This window comes from Loxodonta africana, chromosome 7 (genome assembly GCF_030014295.1).
Source record: "Loxodonta africana isolate mLoxAfr1 chromosome 7, mLoxAfr1.hap2, whole genome shotgun sequence".
Taxonomy (NCBI): Eukaryota; Metazoa; Chordata; class Mammalia; order Proboscidea; family Elephantidae; genus Loxodonta; species Loxodonta africana.
Window position 1 is genome coordinate 123,034,030 of NC_087348.1, and position 27,399 is coordinate 123,061,428.

At 37.1% G+C, this 27,399-nt stretch overlaps 1 protein-coding gene across 2 annotated transcripts in view; it reads left to right on the forward strand.

Annotated features, from left to right (window-relative positions):
* The window catches only part of DYNC2H1 (dynein cytoplasmic 2 heavy chain 1), a 413,953-nt gene that overhangs the window by 211,456 nt on the left and 175,098 nt on the right, over window positions 1–27,399 (forward strand). For both annotated transcript variants that reach the window (XM_064288850.1, XM_064288851.1), the window contains exons 78-80: window positions 696–806; window positions 14,907–15,062; window positions 22,239–22,314. In XM_064288850.1, coding sequence (XP_064144920.1) covers window positions 696–806; window positions 14,907–15,062; window positions 22,239–22,314 — 343 coding nt within the window. The remainder of the gene's footprint in view (window positions 1–695; window positions 807–14,906; window positions 15,063–22,238; window positions 22,315–27,399) is intronic.

Here is a 27,399-nt window from a genome sequence, read left to right on the forward strand (position 1 = left end):
CGTCATAGGGTCTCTAAGAGTCAGAATTGACCCGAGAGCAACAGGTTTTTGGTTACCTCATTCTAATACCAAAACCCCACTGCCGTCGAGTCAATTCTGACTAATAGCAACCCTATAGGACAGAGTAGAATTGCCCGCATAGGGTTTCCAAAGAGTGGCTGGTGAATTCAAACCATAGCACTTAATCACTGTGCCACCAGGGCTCCTGGTATGAGATAGGTACTTCTGTTACCCTTGCTTAAAGATGAAGTCATAGAGCCCAAACCCACAGCAAATAAGTGGTAAAATTCGAATTTCACCCCAGTTAGCCTGGTTCCCACACTTTTGTCCACTACACTAAGCTAGTGGCTATTTTCATGCAATAGAGAAGATGAAAATTAAGAGGAAATATATCAAAACTTCAAGACATTTACTAAAATGTCATAAAAAAGAAAATTAGTTTGTTAATAATAGAGTGATAAAATGGAAAATTTTTGTGTGTATATGTGTATTTAGGAAACCCTGGTAGCGTAGTAGTTAAGAGCTGTGGCCGCTAACCAAAAGGTCAGCAGTTTGAATCCACCAGGAGCTCCTCAGAAACTCTGTCCTATAGGGTTGCTATGAGTCGGAATGGACTCGACAGCAACAACTTTGGTTTTTTTTTGGTTTTGTGTGTATTTAAGTAGATTTTTGTTACTGTTGTTTTTGTAAACAAGGAATTGAATACCCTTCATCCTAAAGATACCTTTCGTCTTTGGCTCACCGCAGAAGTTCATCCCAACTTTACTCCTATTTTACTACAGTCAAGTTTGAAGATAACATATGAGGTAAGAAGAGAGTAAATTTGGATCACTGGTTGTATGAGTCCACTAATGTGTACATGCCTTATAGAGCTCTATGAGCAACCATCTAGACAAAAACTGCCTTTTATATTTAGATGAGCTATAATATATATGAATTATAGCATAAAATTGTATTTATAAGAATACATTTAAATTTTCGTTTTATATTTTATTTTTGTCTTTTGTTTTTTACATAGCCAAGTTAGATTTTCAGTGTTTTCTTTCATCCATCCATCCATCCATCCATCCATCCATCCATCCATCCATCCATCCATCCATCCATCCATCCATCCATCCATTCACCCACCCATCCATCCATCCATCCATCCATCCACCCACCCACCCCATCCACCCACCCACCCCATCCACCCATCCACCCATCCACCCACCCCATCCATCCATCCTAATATGTGATGCTAGACAGATCCTCCCCAAAACCTGATGTGTTCAAAAGTATATATGAGTGTGATGCTATTATATAATTTGAAAATGTCATAAAAAAAATTAGTGACAAACTGTATTTAAATTTTTTTAAACTAGTAAAGGAGGTTCTGTTAGTGTTGTCCCTCAATTTGCTGCCACTTTCCTGTTTTATATAAACTTTTTCTGAAGGAAAAAAGTCATTTTATTAGCCTAGTGTTTCCAACTACCTGTTATTTTAGGTCATAGTTCTACTCTTATTTTTCATCTGGAAGTAAAAGGGTTAGGATTAATCTAAGAATTAAAAAATGATTTAATATTTGGAAGTATAATGTTGACGGAATAACATTAAAAAGTTGAGTAAGGAAAACCTTTTTCTGAATCTTCTCCAGCTACTCTCCCATATGTTCTTTGAGTAAACTATATTCTAGAATTGCCTTGTAAGAGCCATGAGGGTAGGGGCTATTTTTTATCTCCCTTTTTTCTTTTTTTTTCTAATACTTTTTATTGTGCTTTAAGTGAAAGTTCACAAGTCAGTCTTTCACACAAAAACTTGTTGCACCTTGCTACATACTCCCAGTTACTCTCCCCCTGATGAGACAACCCACTCTCTCCCTCCACTCTCTCTTTTCGTGTCCATTTCACCAGCTTTTAACGCCCTCTACCCTCTCATCTACCCTCCAGGCAGGAGATCCAACATAGTCTCAAGTGTCCACTTGATCCAAGAAGCTCACTGCTCACCAGCATCCCTCTCCAACCCATAGTCCAGTCCAATCCATGTCAGAAGTTGGCTTCAGGAATGGTTCCTGCCCAGGCCAGCAGAGAGTCTGGGGGCCATAACCACCAGAGTCCTTCTAGTCTCAGTCAGACCATTAAGTCTGGTCTTTTTATGAGAATTTGGGATCTGAATCCCACTGCTCTCCTACTTCTTCAGGGCTTCTCTGTTGTGTTCCCCATCAGAGCAGTCATCGGTTGCAGCCGGGCACCATCTAGTTCTTCTGGTCTCAGGATGATGTAGTCTCTGGTTCATGTGGCCCTTTCTGTCTCTTGGGCTCATAATTGCCTTGTGTCCTTGGTGTTCTTCATTCTCCGTTGATCCAGGTGGGTTGAGACCAGTTGATGCACCTTAGATGGATGCTTGCTAGTGTTTAAGACCCCAGACGCCACTCTTCAAAGTCGGATGCAGAATGTTTTCTTAATAGATTTTATTATGCCAGTTGACTTAGATGTCCCCTGAAACCATGGTCCCCAGACCCCTGCCCCTGCTACAGTGGCGTTTGAAGCATTCAGTTTATTCAGGAAACTTCTTTGCTTTTGGTTTAGTCCCGTTCTGCTGACCTCGCCTGTATTATGTGTTGTCTTTCCTGTCACCTAAAGTAGTTCTTATCTACCATCTAATTAGTGAACACCTCTCTTCCACCCTCCCTCCCTCTCCCCCTCCTAACCACAAAAGAATGTTTTCTTCTCAGTTTAAACTATTTCTCAATTTCTTAGAATAGTGGTCTTATACAATATTTGTCCTTTTGCAACTGACTAATTTCACTCAGCATAATGCCTTCCAGGTTCCTCCATGTTTTGAAATGTTTCATGGATTCATCATAGTTCTTTATTGATGCGTAGTATTCCATCGTGTGAATATACCATAATTTACTTATCCATTCATCCGTCGATGGGCACCTTGGTTGTTTCCATCTTTTTGCTGTTGTAAACAGTGCTGCAATGAACATGGGTGTGCATATATCTGTTTGTGTAAATGCTCTTATTTCTCTAGGATATATTCCAAGGAGTGGGATTGCTGGATTGTATGGTAGTTCTATTTCTAGCTTTTTCAGAAAGCGCCAAAATGATTTCCAAAGTGGTTGTACCATTTGACATTCCCACCAGCAATGTATAAGTGTTCCAATTTCTCCACAACCTCTCCAACATTTATTATTTTGTGCTTTTTGGATTAATGCCAGCCTTGCTGGACTGAAATGAAATCTCATTGTAGTTTTGATCTGCATTTCTCTAATGGCTAATGATCGTGAACATTTCCTCATGTATCTGTTACCTACCTGAATGTCTTCTTCAGTGAAGCATCTATTCATATCTTTTGCCCATTTTTTAACTGGGCTATTTGTCTTTTTGTAGCTGAGTTTTTGCAGTATCATGTAGATTTTAGAGATCAGGCGCTGATCAGAAATGTCATAGCTAAAAACTTTTTCCCAGCCTGTAGGTAGTCTTTTTACTCTTTTGGTGAAGTCTTTGGATGAGCATAGGTGTTTGATTTTTAGGAGCTCCGAGTTATCTAGTTTTTATTCTGCATTCTTAATAATGTTTTGGTGGCATAGTGGTTAACTGCTACGGCTGCTAACCAAAGAGTTGGCAGTTTGAATCTGCCAGGTGCTCCTTGGAAACTCTATGGGGCAGTTCTACTCTGTCCTATAGCATCGCTATGAGTCGGAATCGACTGGACAGCACCGGGTTTGGTTTGGAGGGAGGTATGTGTCTTGTTTCATTTGTTTGCAGATGGATATCCAGTTATACCAGCACCATTTGTTAAAAAGACTGTCTTTTCCCCATTTAACTGTTTTGGGGCCTTTGTCAAATATCAACTGCTCATATGTGGATGGATTTATGTCTGGATTCTCAATTCTGTTCCATTGGTCCATGTATCTGTTGTTGTACCAGTACCAGGCTGTTTTGACTACTGTGGCGGTATAATACGTTCTAAAATCAGGTAAAGTAAGGCCTCCCACTTTGTTCTTCTTCTTCAGTAATGCCTTAAGTATCCAGGGCCTCTTTCCCTTTCATATGAGGTTGGTGATTTTTTTCTACATCTCATTAAAGGATGTCGTTGGGATTTGGATCAGAATTGCATTAAATGTATAGATCGCTTTTGGTAGAATAGACATTTTTGTAATGTTAAGTCTTCCTATCCACGAGCAAGGTATGTTTTTCCACTTCTGTAAGTCTCTTTTAGTTTCTTGCAGAAGTGTACCATAGTTTTTTTGTATAAGTCTTTTACATCTTTGGTAAGATTTACTCCTAAGTATTTTATCTTCTTGGGGGCTACTGTAAATGGCATTGATTTGGTGATTCCCTCTTCGATGTTCTTTTTGTTGGTGTAGAGGAATCCAACGAGTTTCGTATGTTTATCTTGTATCCTGATGCTCTGCTGAACTCTTCTATTAGTTTCAGTAGTTTTCTTGAGGATTCCTTAGGGTTTTCTGTGTATAAGATCAAGTCATCTGCAAATAGAGATACTTTTACTTCTTCCTTGCCAATCTGGATGCCCTTTAATTCTTTATCTAGCCTAATCGCTCAGGCTGGGACTTCCAGCACAATGTTGAATAAGAGTGGTGATAAAGGGCATCCTTACCTGGTTCCCGATCTCAGTGGGAATGTTTTCAGGCTCTCTCCATTTAGGGTGATGTTGGCTGTTGGCTTTGTATAAATGCCCTTTATTATGTCAAGGAATTTTCTTTCTGTTCCTATTTTGCTGAGAGTTTTTATCATGAATGAGTGTTGAACTTTGTCAAATGCCTTTTCTGCATCAATTGATAAAATCATATGAGTCTTTTGTTTTATTTATGTGGTGGATTACATTAATTGTTTTTCTAATGTTGAAGCATCCCTGCATACCTGGTATGAATCCCACTTGGTCATGGTGAGTTATTTTTTTGATATGTTGTTGAATTCTATTGGTTAGAATTTTGTTGAGGATTTTTGCATATAATTTTCTTTTCTTGTGGTGTCTTTACCTGGTTTTGGTATCACGGTTATGGTGGCGTCATAGAATGAGTTTGGGAGTATTCTATGCGTCCTTTTCTATGCTCTGAAATACTTTTGTAGTAGTGGTGTTACCTTTTCTCTGAAAGTCTGGTAGAACTCTGCAGTGAAGTGGTCAGGGCCAGGGCTTTTTTTTGTTGGGAGTTTTTTGATTACCTTTTCAATCTCTTTTGTTATGGGTCTATTAATTTGTTCTACCTCTGTTTGTGTTAGTTTAGGTAGGTAGTATGTTTCTAGGAATTCATCCACTTCTTCTAGGTTTTCAAATTTGTTAGAGTACAACTTTTCATAATAATCTGATATGATTCTTTTCATTTTAGTTGGGTCTGTTGTAATATAACCCATCTCATTTGTTGTTCCAGTTATTTTCTTTCTCTCCTGGTTTTTTTTTTTTTTTTTTTGTCAGCTTGGCCAGTGGTTTATCAAGTTTGTTGATTTTTTTCAGAAAAACAGCTTTTGTTCTTGTTAATTCTTTCAATTGTTTTTTTGTTTTCTATTTCATTTAGTTCAGCTCTAATTTTTATTATTTGTTTTCTTCTGGTGCCTGTGGGTTTCTTTTGTTGCTCTCTTTCTATTTGTTCAAGTTGTAGGTACAACACTTTGATTTTGGCCCTTTCTTCTTTTTGGATGTGTGCATTTATTGATATTATTTGGCCTCTGAGCACCACTTTTGCTGTGTCCCAAATGTTCTGTTAGGAAGTGTTTTCCTTCTCATTGGATTCTATGAATTTCTTTATTCCATCCTTAATGTGTTCTGTAATCCAGTGTTTTTGATTTCTTTTCCCTGCTTTTCCTGTTATTGATTTCCACTTTTATGGCCTTATGGTCAGAACAGATGCTTTGTAATATTTAAATGTTTTGGATTCTGCTAAGGCTTGCTTTATGACCTAATATGTGGTCTATTCTGGAGAATGTTACATGCGCACTAGAAAAGAAAGTATACGTGTTGAGTGTTGGGTGGAGTGTTCTGTACCTGTCTGTAAGGTTGAGTTGTTGATTGTGGCTTTTAGATCTTCCGTGGCTTTATTGAACTTCGTTCTAGATGTCCCGTCCTTCACCAAAAGTGGTGTGTTGAAGTCTCCTGCTATTATTGTGGAGCTATGTATCTCACTTTTCAATGCTGTCAGAGTTTGTATCTTGTAGCCCTGTCATTGGGTGCATAAATATTTAATATGGTTATATCTTCTTGGCGTATTGTCCCTTTAATCATTATATAGTGTCCCTCCTTATCCTTTGTGGTGGATTTCACTTTAAAGTCTATTTTGTCAGAAATTAATATTGCCACTCCTGCTCTTTTTTGATTGTTGTTTGCTTGATATATATTTTTTTCCATCCTTTGAGTTTTAGTTTGTGTCTCTAAGCCTAAGGTGTGTCTCTTGTCAGCAGCATATAGACGGATCTTGTTTTTTAGTCCATTCTGCCACTCTCTGTCTCTTTATTGGTGCATTTAGTCCATTTACATTCATGGTAATTTTGGATAGGTATGAATTTAGTGCTATCATTTTGATGTCTTTTATTGTGTGTTGTTGACAGTTTCTTTTTCCCTCTTCATGTTATGTGCCAAGTAGATTTTCTTTATATATTGTCCTTTCCTTATATTTGTTGTTGTTGATTTTTTTTCTGCTGAGTCTCTATTTTTTTCTTGTATTTTATTTTGGTGAGTACGATAGTTTGTCTCCTTTGTGGTTACCTTATTATTTACCCCTATTTTACTAACATTAAACCTAACTTTTATTTCTTTTTATCGCTGTATCTTCCTCTCCATATGGAAGGCGTATGATCACATTCATTCCTTAGTCTCTCTTTATTATTCTAATGTTGTCTTCTTTTACATAATAACATTGCCGTTACCCTGTTTTGAGCTTTTTTTTTTTTAACGTTGCTTTGTTTGTTTGGATTTCCCTGTCTGGGCTGACTTCTGGTTGCTCTGCCCAGTGTTCTAGTCTTGGGTTGATACCTAGTATTGATTTTGTAACCAAAGAACTCCCTTTAGTATTTCTTGTAGTTTTGATTTGGTTTTTATGAGTTCCCTGAACTTGTATTTATCTGGAAATGTCTTAATTTCACTTTTATATTTAAGAAAGTTTTGTTGGATATATGATTCTTGGCTGGCAATTTTTATCCTTCAATTTTTTATATGTCATCCCATTTCCTTCTTGCCTGCATGGTTTCTGCCAAGTAGTCCGAGCTTATTCTTATTGACTCTCCTTGATAGGTGACTTTTCCTTTATCCCTCGTTGCTCTTAAAATTCTCTCTTTATCTTTGGTTTTGGCAAGCTTGATTATAATATGTCGTGGTGACTTTCTTTTAAGATCTACCTTATGTGGAGTTCGATGAGCATCTTGGATAGATATCTTCTCATCTTTCACAGTATCGGGGAAGTTTTCTGCCAACAAATCTTCAACAGTTTTCTCTGTTACCCCTCCCTGTTCTGGTACTCCAATCACTCGTAGGTTATTTGATAGAGTCTCACATGATTCTTAAGGTTTCTTCATTTTTTTAAATTCTTTTATCTGATTTTTCTTCAAATATATTAGTGCCAAGTGATTATCTTTGAGTTCAGAAATTCTGGCTTCTACTTGCTCAATTCTGCTCCTCTGACTTTCTCTTGAGTTGTCTACTTCTGTAATTTTATTGTTAGTGTTCTGAATTTCTGATTGTTCTCTGTCTGTGGATTCTTCCAGCTTATTAAACTTTTCATTATGTTCCTGAATAATCTTTCTATTTCTTCAATTGCATTATGTATGTGTTCCTCGACTTGTTCTGCGTATTGCCTCATTTCCTTCCTGATGTGTTGAAGGGTTCTGTATATTAATCTTTTGTATTCTAGCTCTGGTAATTCCAGGAATGCACTTTCATCTAGAAGATCCCTGGATTCTTTGTTCTGAGAGCTTGTTGAGGTGATCATGGCCTGTTTCTTTATGTGACTTGGTATTGACTGTTGTCTCCGAGCCATCTATAAGTTATTGTATTAGTTTATGCGTGCTTACTGTGTCGTAGCTGCTTGCTTTGCTTTGTTTTGGTGTACCCCTATGGGTTGCTTTTGTGAGCTAGCTTTATCATTTTCACCTTTGGAGCTCTGATGTCCTGTCCCCAGATGGCTACAGCTGTTATCAGGTATATCAATCTAGGAGTCCATTCAGTTTTCTTGTATGAATTCAGCTCAGGTTTCCAGGTAGCTGATCATCAAGTGTGTGGTACAGGCTCTGTCCTACAGCCTTAGAGGGGCAGGGGTGATTGGCATATATACTGGTATCTGATTGCAGCAGCGGGTCAAGCTCTGAACAAGTCAGGGGGCTGAGAACCGACCCGAGTGTCTCTGTGGAAAGTGCGTCCCTGTTCCCTAGAGTGTGCAGGTGGGTTTTTTCTGCAGATGGACCATGGGTACCCAGAATTTTTGGTTGTAAGGACTGGTAAGTACCAGTTATCTTTGGACCCCTGTTGTGGGTGGCTGGGTGACCTGAGTGGAGCTACTAGTGCTTAGGTCCCCGATGTGGGTAGGTGAGGACCTTGTTTAATAGGCAAAGCAATGTCAAACATCACACACTCACCTCTCCACTGCAGAGCTGAAATGGTTGGAGTTTGTCAACAAGGGCTTTTTCTTCCGAAATAGACTCACACAGGTCCATGCAGAAGGGAACGGTGCTCAAAGTCCATGGACAGCTTATGCCTGGATAGGAGCTGCTTCTGTGCTGAGTAACTCTGGTTAGTGGAGCTAGCAAATTATCTTTTCCCTCAGTTACAAATTTTTTCCTTCCCCAGGGTCTGGAGGATGGCTCTAGGTGCTCAACAGGGCGTATCTCAGGCCCAGGGAATTCAGCCACCGAAGCCAGCTTGGGGGTGTGGGCGCGTGGTAAAATACACTCAAGTACTTAGCTTTTGCCGAGAGCGCCGTTCTTCTCAGATTCTGGAGATGTGAGTAGGCTATGTGGCTGGCTGCTTTTCCCTGAGGAAACTGCGGCCAAACGGTAGTACCAGCCCACCAAGGCGCTCTGGGAATGGTGCCTGAGGGCTCCCCACGATTCAGGTCTGGTAACTTCTCTCTGCTTCTGAATGGTCTCTTCCTCCGCCTGCCCCTCAGTTCGTTTTCTAAGCTTGCCTTTGAAGCTCAGGGTTCCCAGCTTGTCACAGATGTACTAGTTTCACTTGTTTTTTGGGTGTTTGTTGTAAAGAGGGCTCACCGGAAGCGTCTGTCTATTCTGCCATCTTGGCTTGCCTCTGAGTCAATCCTTGTCTTGCTTTTTTGTACCTAACGTGTGATATCTGACATACAGGAGAAACTAAATAAATATTTGAATAAAGAAGAGTTAGTATATCAGGGAAACTGTTCCTTGAATATTTTAAGGAACTTAATGGGCAACCTTGTATAGGAGCCTGTTTTGGGAGATTAATTGATTATATCTTAACGGAAATTTTCTGGTTTTAAGTATTGGTGAATTTATATTTCCTATTTCTTAAATCAATGTAGGTAATTTTAACTATCCTAGAAAATAGTGCAGTTCCAATTGTGAAAAATTATTACAGTATGCATGTAATACATACACGTATATGTTTAAAAAATTGTTAAATCTTCATTTCATAATTTTTCTCTCTTCTGATGAGTTGAGTTTTTTTAATTTTGCAAATAACATAACTAATAAGTAATGAATTAGTAATTATTAATTTATTTTTTCTTATTTTGTTAATTATTTTTTATTGAATAAATTCATAGCTTTTTTTGTTGTTGGTGTTGCTTTTTTCCTCATTCTTTCCTCAGATTTTTGTTTATGCTTCTCCTGATTTCTTGAGTTGCTTGCTTGTTTTATATTTACTTGCATTAATATTGAAATATCATTTTATGTCTGCAAATTAGTAGTTGAGTATATCTTTGGCACATCTCAATATTTTGCAATTTTAGTGCTTTCATTTAATCATTTTCCAAATAGTCTCTAATTGTATGATTTCCTCTGTATGTATATATCATTTAATCATTTACATAATCCTTAATATAGTGCTTTTAGTGGAATTGTAAGCTGTTATTTAGTTTGCTGTTAAAGTTACGTTTTATTGAATAATGCTCAGCAAATTTGGCCTAGTCAAAAATAATGTTTTATATGTTTCATAACTTTTAGAATGATTTTCATTTTAGAAATATAAATTTCAATATACAATACTTCAACTATACATTTTCTTTTTATTTTAAACAAAAAAGTCTTCTTAAAAAGAAAAACAAAATTAAATAGATGGCAAAGGGAAAAACTATCTTTTGTAGCAGATATTCCTATAATTATTGACTTGAATTATGCTTATTTTTATGTTAAAAACCATTTTAGTGAAAATATTTTGCTTTTGAAACTAGCTAGTTAAAATAACTTGGGCAGATAAGCCCACGTTAATGTTTCTCTTTTTTTATTAGAATAATTATGTTTTTGAAATGGGTTGATTTTGCTCTTTTTCTAAAGAATTTGAAAATTTTCTTTTTTCATTTTGATGATAATCCAAAAATACAGTGTGAACGAATTTTGACACATATAGATGAGAAATTTTTAAAACTTTTGTTTATTTTGTTGAGAATACACACAGCCAAACATACACTAGTTCACCAGTTTCTACATGCAGCATTTAGTGACATTGATTGCATTCTTCGAATTGTACAACCATTCTCACTCTCCGTTTCTGAGTTCATGAATATGTAAGAATGTCAAAAAGCAATACCCTATTGTGTAGAGAAGTTCAGAAGAGATGGGAGTAAGCATACTTATTAGAGTAAAAGAAATTTATTAGAATAAAAATTTAAATACCAGTCTGTTCTCAGAGTTTTGAAAGTTGTTTTTATGAGAGTATGTTACCTCTGCACTGTGTCTCTACTGGGTTAAATTTGTATGCTCGTGATGACTGTCAAGTATTAAGGATAAGAAAGAAAAATGTAGGCAGATATTTTAGTGCTAGCTTACATCAGAGGTTATATTACTGATGTTTTAGTGAATGGTAAAAATGTGCAAATGTAGTTTCATTAATGTGTAGCTGATTTGAAACCACTGATTAAAATATAGTAAAATGTCATAAGATTTTGAATGAGGAAAAACATGATGTGACCTCTAATATACATTCACGGAACATGGAAGTGGCAGTAATGCTGTATGGTTTGTTAATATTAAAAAATGTCAAATTAATAAAATAATTTACCTTTAATTTTAAGCAACCAACCGAGGTTTCCCCAATTTATAACTACCGAAGGTACTTGCATCGAGTTAAGATAGAACTATTAACAGTTTTCTCAAAATGTACATTTTTTGGTAATAGCTTTGTTCAGATTAATTTACATATCATAAATTCATTTAAAGTGTACAAGTCAATGATTTTTAGTATTTTCATAGAGTTGCATAACCATCACCACAATCAGGGCAACCGCAGTTGCATGAGCATATTCCAAATGGCTAACTAACCATGACCCCAATCTATTTTTTGAAAAGGCTGTTCATAGGTATAAGATCTTATTCACCTCTTAGCTTCTTAGCTCAAAAGGCGTTAGCGAATGTAACAGTTTGACTTTGTTCACTAAAAACACAATCAAATCCATTAATTTATTTCAGATATGATGCTAAATTTTTCAACACTTCCGATTTTAACTTGGATTTGCCAGTAAGTTTCATGTTAAACTTTGAATTTTGTTTTGATAGGTTATAATATGCTGACTTGATGGCTCGTAACATCAACATCATTATGCCTTTACTTCTGAAATTTCCTTTTAAAAATTATAAAATATTTCAAACACAGAAATTCATAATTTTTTTTTAATTCACATGTTCCCCTCAGCTTTATTAGACTATGACATACAGCCATGCTTGTTCCATATTTCTAAGCAAATAAAACATAACGGATATAGTTGAAACCTTCTTTTATGCACCTCACCTTTCCTATTCCTCTTACTCACCAGACTTCCTCATTAGCTTGAATTTGGATAGTTTTTTTGACTATTAAATATATGTGTATTCATAAACAATAAATAGTATTCTTTTCCATGTTTTCAAACTGTATGTAAATGGTTTCAAAGTTCATATACCATTTGCAGTCTACTCTTTTCTCTTATCATTAGCTTAAAGGTGATTCCGTTTTGTTCCTTTATTTAAATAGCTTAATAATATTTCATTGTATGACTATGTAACAAATTACTTACCCATTTTTCTGCTGTTGAACATTTAAGTAATTTCCAATTGTTTTCTATTTTTAAAAACACTGCAAAAATTATTATGGTATGTGTCTCCTTGTAGACACCTACCTGAATTTCTCTAAGGCAGATACAATAATGAAATTTCTAGGTTGAACGGTATGCTTATTCTTAATTTTACATAAGTTGGCAAATTGTCCCCCAGAGTGATTCTACCGATTTATACTCGCACTTTTATAAGAATTTACATTATACTGCAACCTTGGTAATACTTAGTCTGTTAAGATTTATAAATTTTGCCAAATAGATGAGCGTAAAATGACATGAAATTTTCATTTTAATTTCATTTCCTTGATTACTAGTGAGAACACATATTTTTTTTCCTTAGGTTTATCAGGGATTCAGGTTTCCTCTTAGTCAAGTGGTCTATGAAGATCCTTTGCCATCTCTTTTTTGTCAGGATTCTTCTATAGAATCTTTGATCAAAATCTTCAGTAATGGTAACCAGGCACCATCCAGTTCTTCTGGTCTCATGGCGAAGTCTCATGGCAGAGGAGTCAGTTAGTTCATGGAAGCAGTTAGCTATACATTTCATTTCTTCCTTCTGTTCCTGACTATTTTTCTACCTCTATATTAGCACCAGGTGAATAGAGATCCAGTTGTGCCTCAGAATGCCATTTGCATGCTTTTAAGACCCCGGACACTACACAGGGAACTAGGAGGTACAACAGAAGCACTAAACATTTTATTAGGCCAATTAACTGGGATGCCCCGTGAAACCATGACCCCTAAACCTCCAAACCAGGGAACCAAATTCCATGAGGTTTTTGATTGTACATAAGCAGCCTCAGCAGATACTCTTTTTTTTTTAATCATTGTTGTAAATATATCTATCACACAACTTTTGCCAATAAAACATTTTATAGATGTTCAGCTTATTGGCAGCAATTACAATAATCAGCTGTAAAACCCTACCCTTAATCAATGCAATATTTCTATCACTATTAACCCTTCATTTGCCCCTCCCTCCTGTCCTGGTAACCACTAATAAACTTTGTTCTCTATTCATTTGCCTTTTCTTGTCTTTTTGTGTATAAGTGAGGTTATGCACTGTTTTTTTGTGATTGACTTATTACACACAGCATAATGTCTTCCAGCTGCATCCATATTGTAGCACGGATCAAGACTTCTCTTCTCCTCCTGGCTGAGTAGTATTCCATTGTATGTATGTACCACATTTTGTTTATCCATTCATCTGTTGATGGGTATGTACATTGTTTCCACCTTTTGGCCATTGTGAATAGTGTTGCAGTAACATTGGTTTATGAGTCTCCGAGTCTCTGCTTTTGGGTCTTTTGGGTATATACCTAGTAGTTGAATTGCTGGGTCGTAGGATAGTTCTATCTTTAGTTTTTTGAGGAATCGCTACACTGTTTTCTGCAATACCAGTACCATTTTGCCTTCCCACCAGCAATGGACAAGGGTTCTAATTTGCCCACATCCTTGCCAACATTTGTAATTTTATTTTATTTGTTTTTAAATCTTAGCTATCCTAGTAAGAATGAAATGGTATCTCGTTGTGGTTTTGATTTGTACCTCTGTGATGGCAAATGACACTGAACATATTTTTATGTGTTAGTTGGCCATTTGAAAATCCATTCTGGTGAAGTATCTATTCAAGTCCTTTGTCCATTTTATGATTGGGTTGTTTGTCTTTTTGTTGTTAAGTTGTTAAAGTTTTATATGTATTTTTGTTGTTAGACTCTTGTTGGATATATGGTTTCCAAGCATATTCTCCCTGCCATAACTTGTCTTTTCACTTTTGGCAAAGTCTTTTGATGAAACAAGTTTTTTTTTTTTTAATTTTTATAAGGTCCCATTTATTTATTTTTGTCTTTTGCTGTTTGTTCTTTTGGTATCATATTAGATAATCCATTGTTAAAAATTAGGCCCATCAGCATTGCCCTTGCTTTTTCTTCTGAGAATTTTTTGGTCTTAGTTTGCACATTTAGGTCTCTAATGCATTTTTTATTTTTGTGTGTGTGTGGTGTGAGGCCTGGATCCTATTTCATTTTTCTGCATGTGGAAACCTAGTTTTCCCAGCACCATTTGTTAAGTCCGTCAAATGCCCTTACTGCCCTTGTCAAAATTCAGTTGATCAAAAGGTGAGCATTTCTTGACCCGAGTACTAGTCCAGTGCACACTTTCCGGTTCCCGGATTTGTGTTTGCGTTCATGAGCTTAATAATGTCAGGTAATGCCACTTTAACGTTGTGGACTAACACGCAAGGAAGATTAGTTGACATTTTATGTAAATGATATGTTGAAATCTTCATGGAAACTCAGACGGAAACTGGTGAAGAAAACCTGGCATATTAAAATCAATACTGTGTTTGAATTGTAAAATGGTGATTTAGCTTAGGTATAGTAATCTCAATGATCATATAATCTCAATGATCATATAAAATTTACTTAGATTATTTTGAATTTATTGGCTGTTTAGATTTAATTTGAAAATTTATTTTGGATTTCTAATTGAGATGAACTATTTTTTTATTAGAAATAGTTTAAAATTAGTTTTATATTTGTATGTTTGAAATAACATAATAATGAGATTAAATAAAACCTGATACCCAACCATATAAGCATTAAAATTTTTCTTCATTAAAATATATTCTCAAATATGTTAAATAGTGGTTTGTTTTAAGATTTTAAACAATAGGATATTTGTTATTTTTTTGCTTCAGTCACCTCCAGGTTTAAAGAAGAATTTAATGCGTACTTATGAGTCTTGGACTCCTGAGCAAATTAGCAAAAAAGATAATATACATCGAGCTCATGCTCTCTTCAGTTTTGCATGGTTTCATGCGGCATGTCAAGAAAGAAGAAATTATATTCCACAGGTAAGTAAGACTGTGTCTTGTATATATTCTAAGGTCTACATTTTTTTTTTATATTGGGATATTTTTACAATTTAGTATTCATAGCTACGAGTCTGTGGGGGGCACAGTTGGTTCAGTGCTGTTGTTGTTAGGTGTCGTCAAGTCACTTCTGACTCATAGTGACCCTGTGCACAACAGAATGAAACACTGCCTGGTCCTGCGCCATCCTCACAATTGTTGCTATGTGTGAGCCCATTGTTGCAGCCACTGTGTCAATCGATCTCATTGAGGGTCTTTCTCTTTTTCACTGACCCTCTACTTTACCAAGCATTGATGTCCATCTCCAGGGACTGATCCCTCCTGATAACATGTCCAAAGTATGTGAAATGTAGCCTCTCCATCTGTACTTCTAAGGAGCATTCTGGTTGTACTTCTTTCAAGGCAGATTTGTTTGTTCTTTTCACAAAAAAAAATTTTTTTTTTTTTTTAAGCCATGGTATATTCAGTATTAGTCGTCAACACCACAGTTCAAGTTCTTCAGTCTCCCGTATTCGTTGTCCAGCTTACACATGCATATAAGGTGATTGAAAACACCATAGCTTGGGTCAGGTGCTCTTTAGTCCTCAAGGTGACATCTTTCCTTTTCAACACTTTAAAGAGGTCTTTTGCAGCAGAGTTGCCTAATCCAATGTGTCCTTTGATTTCCTGACTGCTGATTCCATGGACGTTGATTGTGGATCCAAATAAATTGAAATCCTTGACAATTTCAATCTTTTCTCTGTTTATCATGATGTTGCTTATTGGTCCAGTTGTGCGGATTTTTGTTTTCTTTATGTTAAGGTGTAATCCATACTGAAGGCTGTGGTCTTTGCTCTTCATCAGTAAGTGCTTCAAGTCCTCTTCACTTTCAGCAAGCAAGGTTTTGTCATCTGCATATTGCAGGTTGTTAATGAGTCTTCCTCCAATCCTGATGCCCCCTTCTTCTTCATATAGTCCAGTTTCTCACATAATTTGCTCAGCATACAGATTGAATAGGTATGGTGAAAGGATACAACCCTGATGCACACCTTTCCTGACTTTAAACCGTGCAGTATTCCCTTGTTCTGTTTGAACAACTGCCAGTTGATCCATGTACAGATTCCTCATGAGCACAATTAAGTGTTCCGAAATTCCCATTCTCTGCAGTGTTATCCATAATTTGTTATGATTCATTCAGTTGAATGCCTTAGCATAGTCAATAAAACGCAGGTAAACATCTTTCTGGTATTTTCTGCTTTCAGCCAGGATCCATCTGACATCAGCAATGATATCTCTGGTTCCAAATCCTCTTCTAAATCCAGCTTAAATTTCTGGCAGCTCCCTGTCGACAGGTAACCGAAACTGAAAATTGGCAGTTCAGATCCACCTAGAGGCACCTCAGAACTAAGGCTTGGTGAACTGCCTCTAAAAGTCCATGGTCTCAAAAACCCTATATAGTTCTGTTCTTCCCTCTATGCAGTTCTGTTCTTCCCTCTATGTAGTTCTGTTCTTCCCCTCTATATAGTTCTGTTCTTCCACCCTGAGGTCGCCATGAGTCAGAATCGACTTGGCAACACCCAAGAACAACAACGGTACATAGCTAGGATTACTTTACAATTTGATTCTTATCTTATAAATTTATATTTCTATTCCAGTCTTTTATGCTAATCTCCCAGACTGTATGTAACTACTTAACACCTCCTTTAGTTAAAAGTATTTAGAACAACGTGTCAGCCATCATAAGCCCTCAGTAAGTATTGGGTATGATTTTTATGGTTTATATCTCACAGACAACTGAAACTCCAAAAACTGAATTCCTATACCTATTTTTCCTTTAGCACGGTATTTTTATGCAAATAATGCACACCTTCTACTTTTTTTTGCCAACCAGTCCCTCCCCCAGTGAGATATTTTCATAAGCGCCGCTAAACTACTTTTTTTTACAGCTACGTGTAAAAAAAATTGGCATAGTGACACTTATGATAATACCTTATCATAAGGGAGGACGGTTGACAGCTTATTTGCACAAAAATACGGTGTATCTCCTCTCAGTAAAAGGCATTGATATTCATCCAGTTCTTCAAGCTACAAACCCAGGAGTTGTTACTGACGCGTTCTTTCTTAGCCCCCCTCCATAATCCAGTACCAAGTCCTGATGATTGTACTTGCAAAATATAATTCAGATCTGTAAATTTCTTGTCAACATTTCTTTCAAGTCCTATCATTCTCATCTTCCCTACCCTGTGAGATAGTCTTCTACTGGTTTTCTGTCTTTTTGCATTTAGCAGTCAGAAATAGCTTTGTGGTATGTCCTTTTAATGATTTCAATATCCTGCTTAAAACCTATTGAATAGCTTTCTACTGTAACTGGGAAAAATATGCAAATCCCTTATCGTGGTTGAGAAAGAAAGATTTCCCTAACTCTTCAGCTTCCTCTGATGGCCTTCCTACTTGCTTTCTACACTTCAGTCACACTGGACTTCTTTCAGGTCTTTGAATCATTATCAAGCTCTTTCGTACCATAAACCCTTGCTATTTTTGTTTTCTCAACCAGTAAACTTCAGTTTTTGCCAGGGCAGCCCTAGCTGATGCCAGTGCTCATTTCTTACCAAATTCCTGTATCAGCCATAAATTGTGTCACCCTCTCATCTTTAGACTTTCCATCCTCCTTTTTCAACTTTATCCCATTATGTTGATTGGGAAAAATCTCTCCTCTAATTGCCATGTTCCCTCCCACCCTTCAGCACACATACATACAGTTTTAGCTTCTCTCTGCATTTCGGTTTCATGTCAAAACAAAGTAAGTGCATAGGTTCTGGAATTAGATAGACTTGGATTTTCATCATCACTGCATAATTTCCTAGCTTTATGACATTAGGTACATTACTTTAAGCTCAATAAACACTGGTTTCTTCAACTGTAGAATGGGAGGAATAATGATCGTATTTATATTTGATATAAGGATTAAATGAAATAAGGTATGTTTAGAAGTTCTTAACACAGTGCCTGGCACATAGTTTGTCAATAAATATTTGTCAAATGGATGAAATTGTAAATAATAATAGCAAATGTTACTTACTCTAATTTGCATATTATACTTACGGGTAAAAATATATTATTCGTATAATATTTGCATATTATATATTGCACTTATTATTCTCATTTTACAAATGAGGAAAATGAGTCTTAATGGTGGTAAATATCTTGTTCAAGGAATCACACCCAAAGAAGCTATAGAGCTTGGAAATGACCAGCCTTTCTCTGAAGCTTTTCCTCTCACCTCTATGACATCCATCCTTAGCCTATGTATCAATTAATCCTGACTGATAAATGAACAACAGTGATAGCAATGCACCTTTATTGAGATAGGAAAAGTTACTTTTTTTTTTTTAAAGAAATTAGATTTAATTTTTTTTTAGTAGGTGATACATGCACATAGTATAAAATTAAAAGGCTTTACAAATGTTTACAATAAAAAGTTAGTCTCTTTCCCTCCTTATGCCTCTGCCACCCAGTTTCTAAGACGCCTTAGTGGTGCAGTGGTGAAATGCTCCACTGCTAACCAAAAGGTTGGTGGATCGAACTCACCAGCTGCTCCATGGGACGAAGTTGCAACGGCCTGCTCCATAAGGATTTACAGCCTTGGAAGCCCTATGGGGCAGTTCTCTGTCCTATAGGGTCACTGTGAGTTCTCAGGGCACCCACTGTTAACCATTTTCTTGGGCATCCTTCAGAGATACTGTATAAGTATGCATTTTATGTATTTATATATACATACTTGTTTTTTTTAATTCAAATGACAGCACATTACAAACACAGTTCTGCACCTTGCTTTTTTAACTAATAATTTTTTGAGATTGTTGAATATGGCCTTGCTCTCTCTGAAAGCTTTAGGGGAGGATCCTTTTTTGTCTCTCCCAGCTTCTGCCATCCGCAGTCATTCTGTGGCTTGTAGCTGCAGCATGACTTCATCCTCACGTAAGCTTTTCCACTCTCTATTATAAGAAGTCACTCAGATTCTGTTAGGATCCACCCTACTCCGGCATGACCTTATTCTAAATTAACTGATAACGTATTCAAAGACACTGTTTCCAAAAAGGCCACCTTCACAGGTACCAGGGGTTAGGGCTTCAACATATCTTTTTGGGGGATGCAATTCTATCCGTAAAAATGCCTAATTAAAAACAATTATTTATATTCCATTATATCAATGTACATTTTTTTAGCAGTTTTATAATATTATAATATTTCATAATATTAGATAAGCACACTAATTCTTTTCAACCTTTTCGTTATTAGAATGTTGCAGTGAATATTCCCATGCTCATTTCCTGCCTCATTTCATGCTTATTCATGGTAGTTAGTCCCTAAATGTGGAATGTTTGGATCAACCAAAACACCAAACCTGTTGCTGCTGAGTTGATTCCTACTCACAGCAACACTATGATTTGGGTCAAAGGATATGTGTATTTTTTTTCAATTTATAAATATTACCAAATTGCCGTCAATAGAAAAAAAAAGGTCAATAGAGGATACGACAGTCTTCAACAAACAGTGTTTGAGAGTGTCACTTTTTTCTACACCCTAAGTTTGTGCTCTTGAAAGTCATAAAATTGGAGATGAAAACAAACAAAATATAGAATGCCATTAATTGTTACAGACCATGTTTTAGTAATCACCTACACACCTTCCCATAAATTATTTCACCTCTTTTCCTCATTTTGTTTTGCCTTTTTTTGTTTGTTTCAAGCACTAACTTTCAGAAGTTAGGATCCGCTGCTAAGTCAGGACAATTTTCATGCCCATCTTAGTGAAAGACTGTTTCCTGCTCCTTTTCATTGAGTGCTTTAATATTTGGTTGCAGAATTAACTTACTCTGTCTCACACATGTATGTTTTACTTCCAATGCTGTGCTTGTATTGAGGTAATACCAGTTTTGCTTATTTTATATTTGTTTTTCTTTGTAGTCTTGCTATTCTTTTGTTCCTCTTTGTAATCCTGTTGTTATTACTAGATTCTTACTTGAGAGCACAGTTCTTATTATCTTAGAATAGTAATTCAGTTGAAAATTTCTAATATTAAATAATATTGATAGCAGCAGTCTTCTAATTTGTGGGTTTTAAAGCATTTAAAAAAACTTTTTTTAACTTAACAGTTTTCTTCACAAATAAAGTATAGTAGAGTGATATGAGAAATGTTATTAATAAGACCTTTGTTTTGAATTGGTAGAAAGCATAGCTAAATATTGTAGGAATTTTGTCAATGAATGATGGGTATGCATCCCTTCTAGATCTTAATTCTTAGATATTTCATAATTTAGTAAGTGAACTTTGCATCTCTCTTCTTATCACAATATTCATAATGTTTCTTGTTTTTAATCATTGTACAAGTGCTAGTGACAATTTATACCTCTAACTCAGATCAATTCTCTATAAACTCTAGATTTGTATATCCAACTGCTTAACTAATCTATGTGATTGAATGTCTCAGAAATGCCTGAAGATCCACACGTCCTGAATCACATACTAGATATAAACTCCCCGAGAGCACAGATTTTGTCACTTTTGTTCATTGCTTTATTCTCATTAATCAGGGGAGTGTCTGATAAATAGTATGCAGTCAGTAAGTTTTTGTTGAATGCTTTTGTTTAATAGTCTCATGATATTCCTTCCCAAACCTCATATTCTTTTTGTTCCATTTATCAATGAATGGCACCGTCATACATTTGAATAAGCCATATTACAAGTCATTCTTAACATTTTTCTTTTTGGTATCTTTACTCTCTATCACAATCTAATACAAAAATTCTGTTGTTTTTTTCTCCTAAGTAGTTCTTTGAAACGCTGGTGGCATAGTGATTAAGAAGAACCAAAAGGTCGGCAGTTCAAATCCACCAGCCACTGCTTGGAAACTGTGGGGCAGGGGCAGTTCTCTTCTGTCCTGTGGGGTCACTATGAGTCAGAAATGACTCAATGGCAATGGGTTTGGGTTTTTTGTTGTTGTTGTTAAGAGTTCTTAAATATACCTATTTTTGTTTATTCATTCCACCCTGCTCCTATCAGGATGATGTTCCCTGACCTCTTAGATTAGATCAAACCTCTGTCTGTCAAGTATGTTTCATTCCTTTAAACATGTTATACTTTGTAGTTTGAGTGATTTATTGTCTCCACCACCTGCCTCCCCTCCGATTAGACTGAAAGCTACATGATGGCAGGCATTGTTTCTGCTTTGGTTCATTCTTATAGTCACAGAGCCTGACATATAATATGCATTTGATAAGTGTTTTTTGATTGATAAGTGAATGAATTAATTTCATTGTATATATGTTTCCAAATACTTTTCAAGTCTAAATATATATTAGTTTGAACTTATTTTATTGCACAAAAGTAGTTACAGTTAATGGAAGCCCATAGAAATTATTTTCTGTTATGTTTCACACTATTCTCTACACAGTATAGAGCTCTATGAATGTCCGTTTACACTGATGGTGTAGGTATTACCTATAGGTGTATAATTTCATTTAGCTCTGACATGAATAATTTGTGGGTCAAACATACAGAAAATAATACTATAAACTTATGGATCTTTTTTTCTGTATTTCTGCTTACATGTTTGTAATGCAAATCCATAATTCTGTAGAATAAAATTACAGGAAAATATCTCAGTGTGTACGTAGTATACCCAAAAAAACCAAACCCAGTGCCGTCGATTTGATTCCTACTCATAGCGACCCAACAGGACAGAATAGAACTGCCCCATAGAGTTTCCAAGGAGCGCCTGGCAGATTCGAACTGCCGACCCTTTGGTTAGCAGCTGTAGCACTTAACCACTATGCCACCAGGGTTTCCGTACATAATATATAGAATAAAAATTTTTCTACACCAATTTGTTCTGTATATATGTGACTATATTGCAAAATACTTAAATAGTAAACACTAGTATGGTATTATAAAGTGCTTTACATGCTGTGAAGGTCAATAAATTTCTTTTTTAAATTTACTGTTACATTAGATTTATTTATTATTTTTATTTGACAATTCTAAGGCCTTGTATATATTTTTTTAGCAAGTATTAGTATTGAACATTCTGTCCATCTTAAAATTGAAAGCATAATGATGCATATGTACATGTCTTTTAACACTGCTTAGTCCTTTAATATTTTTCTATTTGTTTTTTCAGGGTTGGACTAAGTTTTATGAGTTCTCTTTATCAGATCTTCGGGCTGGGTATAACATTATTGACAGGCTTTTTGATGGTAAGTTCAAACAATGAAATTTTTTTTATCTCTGTTGTTAGCAGAGTTTTTATTTGAGGTTTTGTTAACTATATCATTTCTTCAGGAATGGCTTAGCTTCCTAGGATAAAATTTGTTTTTTGTTTATTATTCTGTTTCTTATGCCCTGACTGCTATGCTTGTGCTCTCTGAGGATTCTTATATTGTTTATTGTGGTCATTGGTTTTGATCTAACCCAGTATATTTCTGGTTGATCTATATCTCAGGAAGCAGAAATTTAGAAAGACTTTCTCTTCCTTTTGTGACCTTCAGAAGTTTCAGGCTTCAACTGAATTATCCAGATCTCTTTCAGAGGAACTGTTAAAATTGAGATGTATAGCAGACTGAAGTTAGTACCGAAGATCTGTGGAATCATGGTTGAATTATTAAGTAGGGATCAGGAATCACAGTACCAATAATAGTTTGAAACAGGGCAGCAAACAAGACCTTATAATTACATCCTCTGAGGCCATATAGCTCTCTGTTGCCCAAAGACAGGAACAGTTCAATCTCTAAATTTTATTATGTAGGGCCAAGGCAGGGGGACACTAAAGTTTAGACTAGTTCTGGATTAGAGAAGAGAATATATAGACAAGAATCCCAAACTTAAAAGTGATACAACAAAATTCTTTATTCCTGCCTCCTTCCATTTCAACCCCCACCGTGCCAAACTTGCTCTTCCTGAAGTCGGCTCCATTTCAGTAGATGGCATCACCATTCATGTAATTGTTCAAACTTAAAATCTCTGAATCGTCCTGGACTATTTTCTTTTTTTTATCCCCAGACATCCAGTGCTTTGGCAAATTCTGTCCCTTCCACCTCTAAATCACATCCTGATCCAGTTCACTTCTTTCCAACTTTATCAATACCTTGGTAGTTGTACGAATAATTTCAAATATAAGAATCAGCACAAAGCCAATTCCTATGAGGTAGAAGTCAAATGTATCCCAGATTTCCACATTCTCCAAGCTGCTGTACCATACCATCTCTGATACCACCCACTCTCTCGCCCCTTGGCACTCTTCCTTCCCCCATTTGGGCTTGGCAGTTCACCACAACATCTCACGAACTGTACTTGCAGTTGAGTGGTTAATTAAGGAACAGTGTACAACTCAGGATCAGGATCAACAGGCTACAAACCAGGAATCCGAATCAGGAAGCATGTAGGCAGAGTCTCCCTTCTTCACTGCAGAACAGGTGTCTGAGCTCTTTCGGCCCTCTAAGGACAGACTTCTCCAGGCCTTCTCAGGACAGTCTCCTCTTGGTCTCTCCCCCAGGACAGGCTTCTCTTGGCCCTGCCATCTGTCACCACCAACTCTGCCACTGAGCCCTTCCCAAGGCCTCTTGGAACTGGCTCTGCTGCTGGACCCCTTCCAGGCCTCTCACTGTTTTCAGTGTTACAGCCTTTGACCCATGTTACAGCTCTTTTAGGAGGTTCCTTGTCTCCTTTCTCTCTCTAATTCTTCTGTCTTCTTTCTTCCTTCTGCTCCTTCTCTTTTTGCCTCTTTCTGTGTCTAAAAATACTTCTGTGGGGCTAACTGCTTAAATATACAAACTCATTGTCAGTGTCCAGGCATGGCACTCCTACCAGGACCACAAACTGACCAATTGCCTCTTGGTAGGCCACTGACACATCTTTGGCGTAGTAGCCTACAACTCACCTTATCTGCATGGTCTATTTACCAATTCTGCCAAGGTGTGTACCATTCACAAGGCAGGCTGCAGCCCATGACCAGACAAAAAGTATGAAACTGAATTGTTAACGGCTAACCCAGGAGATGTCTATTAACTTGGAAAAGTAACAAACAACCCCTCGGGTAGAAAACTAGGGGAAACAAAATTGGTTGACATTCAACTATTTCAGGAGGTAGCATATGATCAAGAGCCAATGTTATTGAAGGAAAAAGTCCAGGCTGAACTAAAAGCCTTGGTGAAAAACAAGGCTTCAGAAATTGACAAAATACCAATTGTGATGTTTGAACAAATGAATGCAGTGCTGGAAGTGCTCACTTATCTATGCCAAGAAATTTGGAAGACAGCTACCTAGCCAACTGACTGGAAGAGATCCATATTTATGCCTGTTCCCAAGAAAGGTGATCCAACCGAATGTGGAAATTATCAATGTTATTAATATCTTTTGCTGAAGATCATTCAAAAGCAGCTGGAGCAGTATATTGACAGGGAACTGCCAGAAATTCAAGCCAGATTCAGAAGGGAACATGAAACGAGGGATATCGTTGCTGATGTCAAATGAATCTTGGTTGAAAGCAGAAAATACTAGAAAGATGTTTACCTATGTTTTGTGGATTATGCAAAGGCATTTGACTGTGTGGATCATAACAAATTATGCATAACATTGTGAAAATGGAAATTCCAGAACACTTAATTGTGCTCATGAGAAACCTGTACATAGACTAAGGAACTAAGAGGTAGTCAGTCGTTCAAACAAACCAACAGGATACCACATTGTTTAAAATCAAGAAAGGTGTGCATCAGGGTTGTATCCTTTCAGCATACTTATTCAACCCATATGCTGAACAATTAAGCCAAGAAGCCAGATGTCTTAGTCATATAGTGCTGCTATCACTGAAATACCACAGGTGGATGGCTTTAACAATGAGAAATTTATTCTCTCATTCTAGTAAGGTAGAAATCTGAATTAATGGCACCAGCTACAGGGGAAGGCTTTCTCTCTCTGTCGGCTTTGAAGGAAGGTCCTTGTCATCAACTTTCTCTTGGTCTAGGAGCTTCTCTGCACAGGAACCCCAGGTCCAAAGGATGTGCTCTGCTCCCAGTGCTGCTTCCTTGGTAGTATGAGGTCCCCCACAATCTACTCACTTCTCTTCCATTTTATCTCTTGTAAGATAAAAGATAATGCAGGCCATACCTTAAGGAAACTCACTTTACATTGGATCAGGGATGTGAACTGTGTAAGGGTGTTACATCCCACCCTAATCCTTTTTAACATAATCTAATCTTGCCTCATTAACCACAGGCAGATTAGAATGTACAACACATAGGAAAATCACAAAATGGAGGACAATCACACAATACTGGGAATCATGGCCTAACCAAGTTGATACATATTTTGGGGGGAACACAATTCAATCCATGACACTCCACCCTTTGGCCCTCTAAAATTCATGTCCTTGCCATATATAAAACACATTCAACCCATCACATCATAGCAAAAGTCTTAAATCAACTTCAAGTCCAAAATCCAAAAATTCCTCTTCACCTGTGAAATCTGGATTACAAATTATCTGCTTCTAAAGTACAATGCTGAAACAGTCATAAGCTAGACATTTGCATTACAGTGGGAGAAATTGGAGGGCAAGAAGGGATAACAGGCACCAAGCATGTCAGCAGAACACATTACATTAGCCCTCAAGTCTTGAAAAATAACTCTCTGTTCTCTGAGACCATTTACACAATAGCCTTGCCCTCTAGACTCTAGGTATTAGCCGTACTCTCTGGATTCTGACTGGAGGCCACTCAGCCCTGGGCTTTAGCTCCACTTTCCAAGCCCACTGGAATGGCAGCTCTGCTGTCTTGGCTTTAGGCTTGCCATTCTACTAGTACGTCTGAGTGGTGACTCCACACTTAGAAACATCAGTGGCCACGGCTCTACCCTTTGAGACCCCAGAGGCAGTGGCTATACCCTTTGAGACGGAGGTAGCTCTGCTTCCTGTGTTCTGTGTCTCTTCATCTTCTGGCTGTCTTTGGGCCTCTCTGCCTGCATCTGCCCTGTGGGGGCAAGTGTTCCAGAGCTCTAAGCTCTACCGATAAGTGCCTGGAGGTACCCCGCTCCACCAGTAAAATTCTGCTGGCAGACACCCAGCAAGCCTAGCGCCACTGATAAGTGCCTGGAGGCATGCTACTCCACCAGGAAGCCTCCTTCCAAGGCACTCAACTCTCTTACTCCATAGGCTGGCTCCAGTACCATCTCATTCTGGTTTCCTGGTTCTGCCGCTGGCAGTTCTCTGCTATTGCTTCTCACCATCTTTACTGTCTCCAGTGTTAACAGTTCTCCTCACTTCCTTCTGAGTCCTCTATCCATTCCAGTTTCAAAACTTACTACATTTTAGGTATCTGTTAGAGCAGCATGTCATTCCTGGTACCAAATTCTGCCTTTGTTATCTAGTACTTGGTGATAGAAACAATGCTGGACATCGAATGCTAGAATTTTGCAAGACCAACGACTTCATTGTAAACACCTTCTTTCACCAATATAAATGATAACGATACACATGGACCTCGCCAGATGGAACACACAGAAATCAAACTGACTACATCTGTGGAAAGAGATCATGGAAAAGCTCAATATCATCAGTCAGAACAAGGCCAGGGACCGATTGTGGAACAGACCATCAATTGCTCATATGCAAGTTCAAGCTGAAACTGAAGAAAATCAGAGCAAGTACATGAGAGCCAAAATATGACCTTGAGTATATCCCACCTGTATTTAGAGACCATCCGAAGAATAGATTTGACTCATTGAACACTAGTGACTGAAGACCAGATAAGTTGTGGAATGACATCAAGGACAGCATCCATGAAGAAAGCAAGAGGTCATTGAAAAGACAGGAAAGAAAGAAAAGACCAAGGTGGATATCAGATCAGAGGACACTATGAAACTTGTTCTTGAATGTCGAGCAGCTAAAGCAAAAGGAAGAATTCATGAAGTAAAAGAACTGAACAGAAGATTTCAAAGGGGGCCTCGAGAAGACAAAGTAAAGTATTATAATGACATGTGCAAAAAGCTGGAGATGGAAAACCAAAAGGGAAGAACACGCTCAGTGTTTCTCAAGGTGAAAGAACCAAAGAAAAAATTCAAGCCTCGAATTGCAATAGTGAAGGATTCTATGGGGAAAATATGAAACGATGCAGGAAGCATCAAAAGAAGATGGAAGGAATACACAGAGTCATTATACCAAAAAGAATTAATCAGTGTTCAGCCATTTCAAGAGGTAGCATATGATCAGGAACCGATGGTACTGAAGGACGAAGTCCAAGCTGCTCTGAAGGCATTGGTGAAAAACAAGGCTCCAGGAATTGATGGAATAT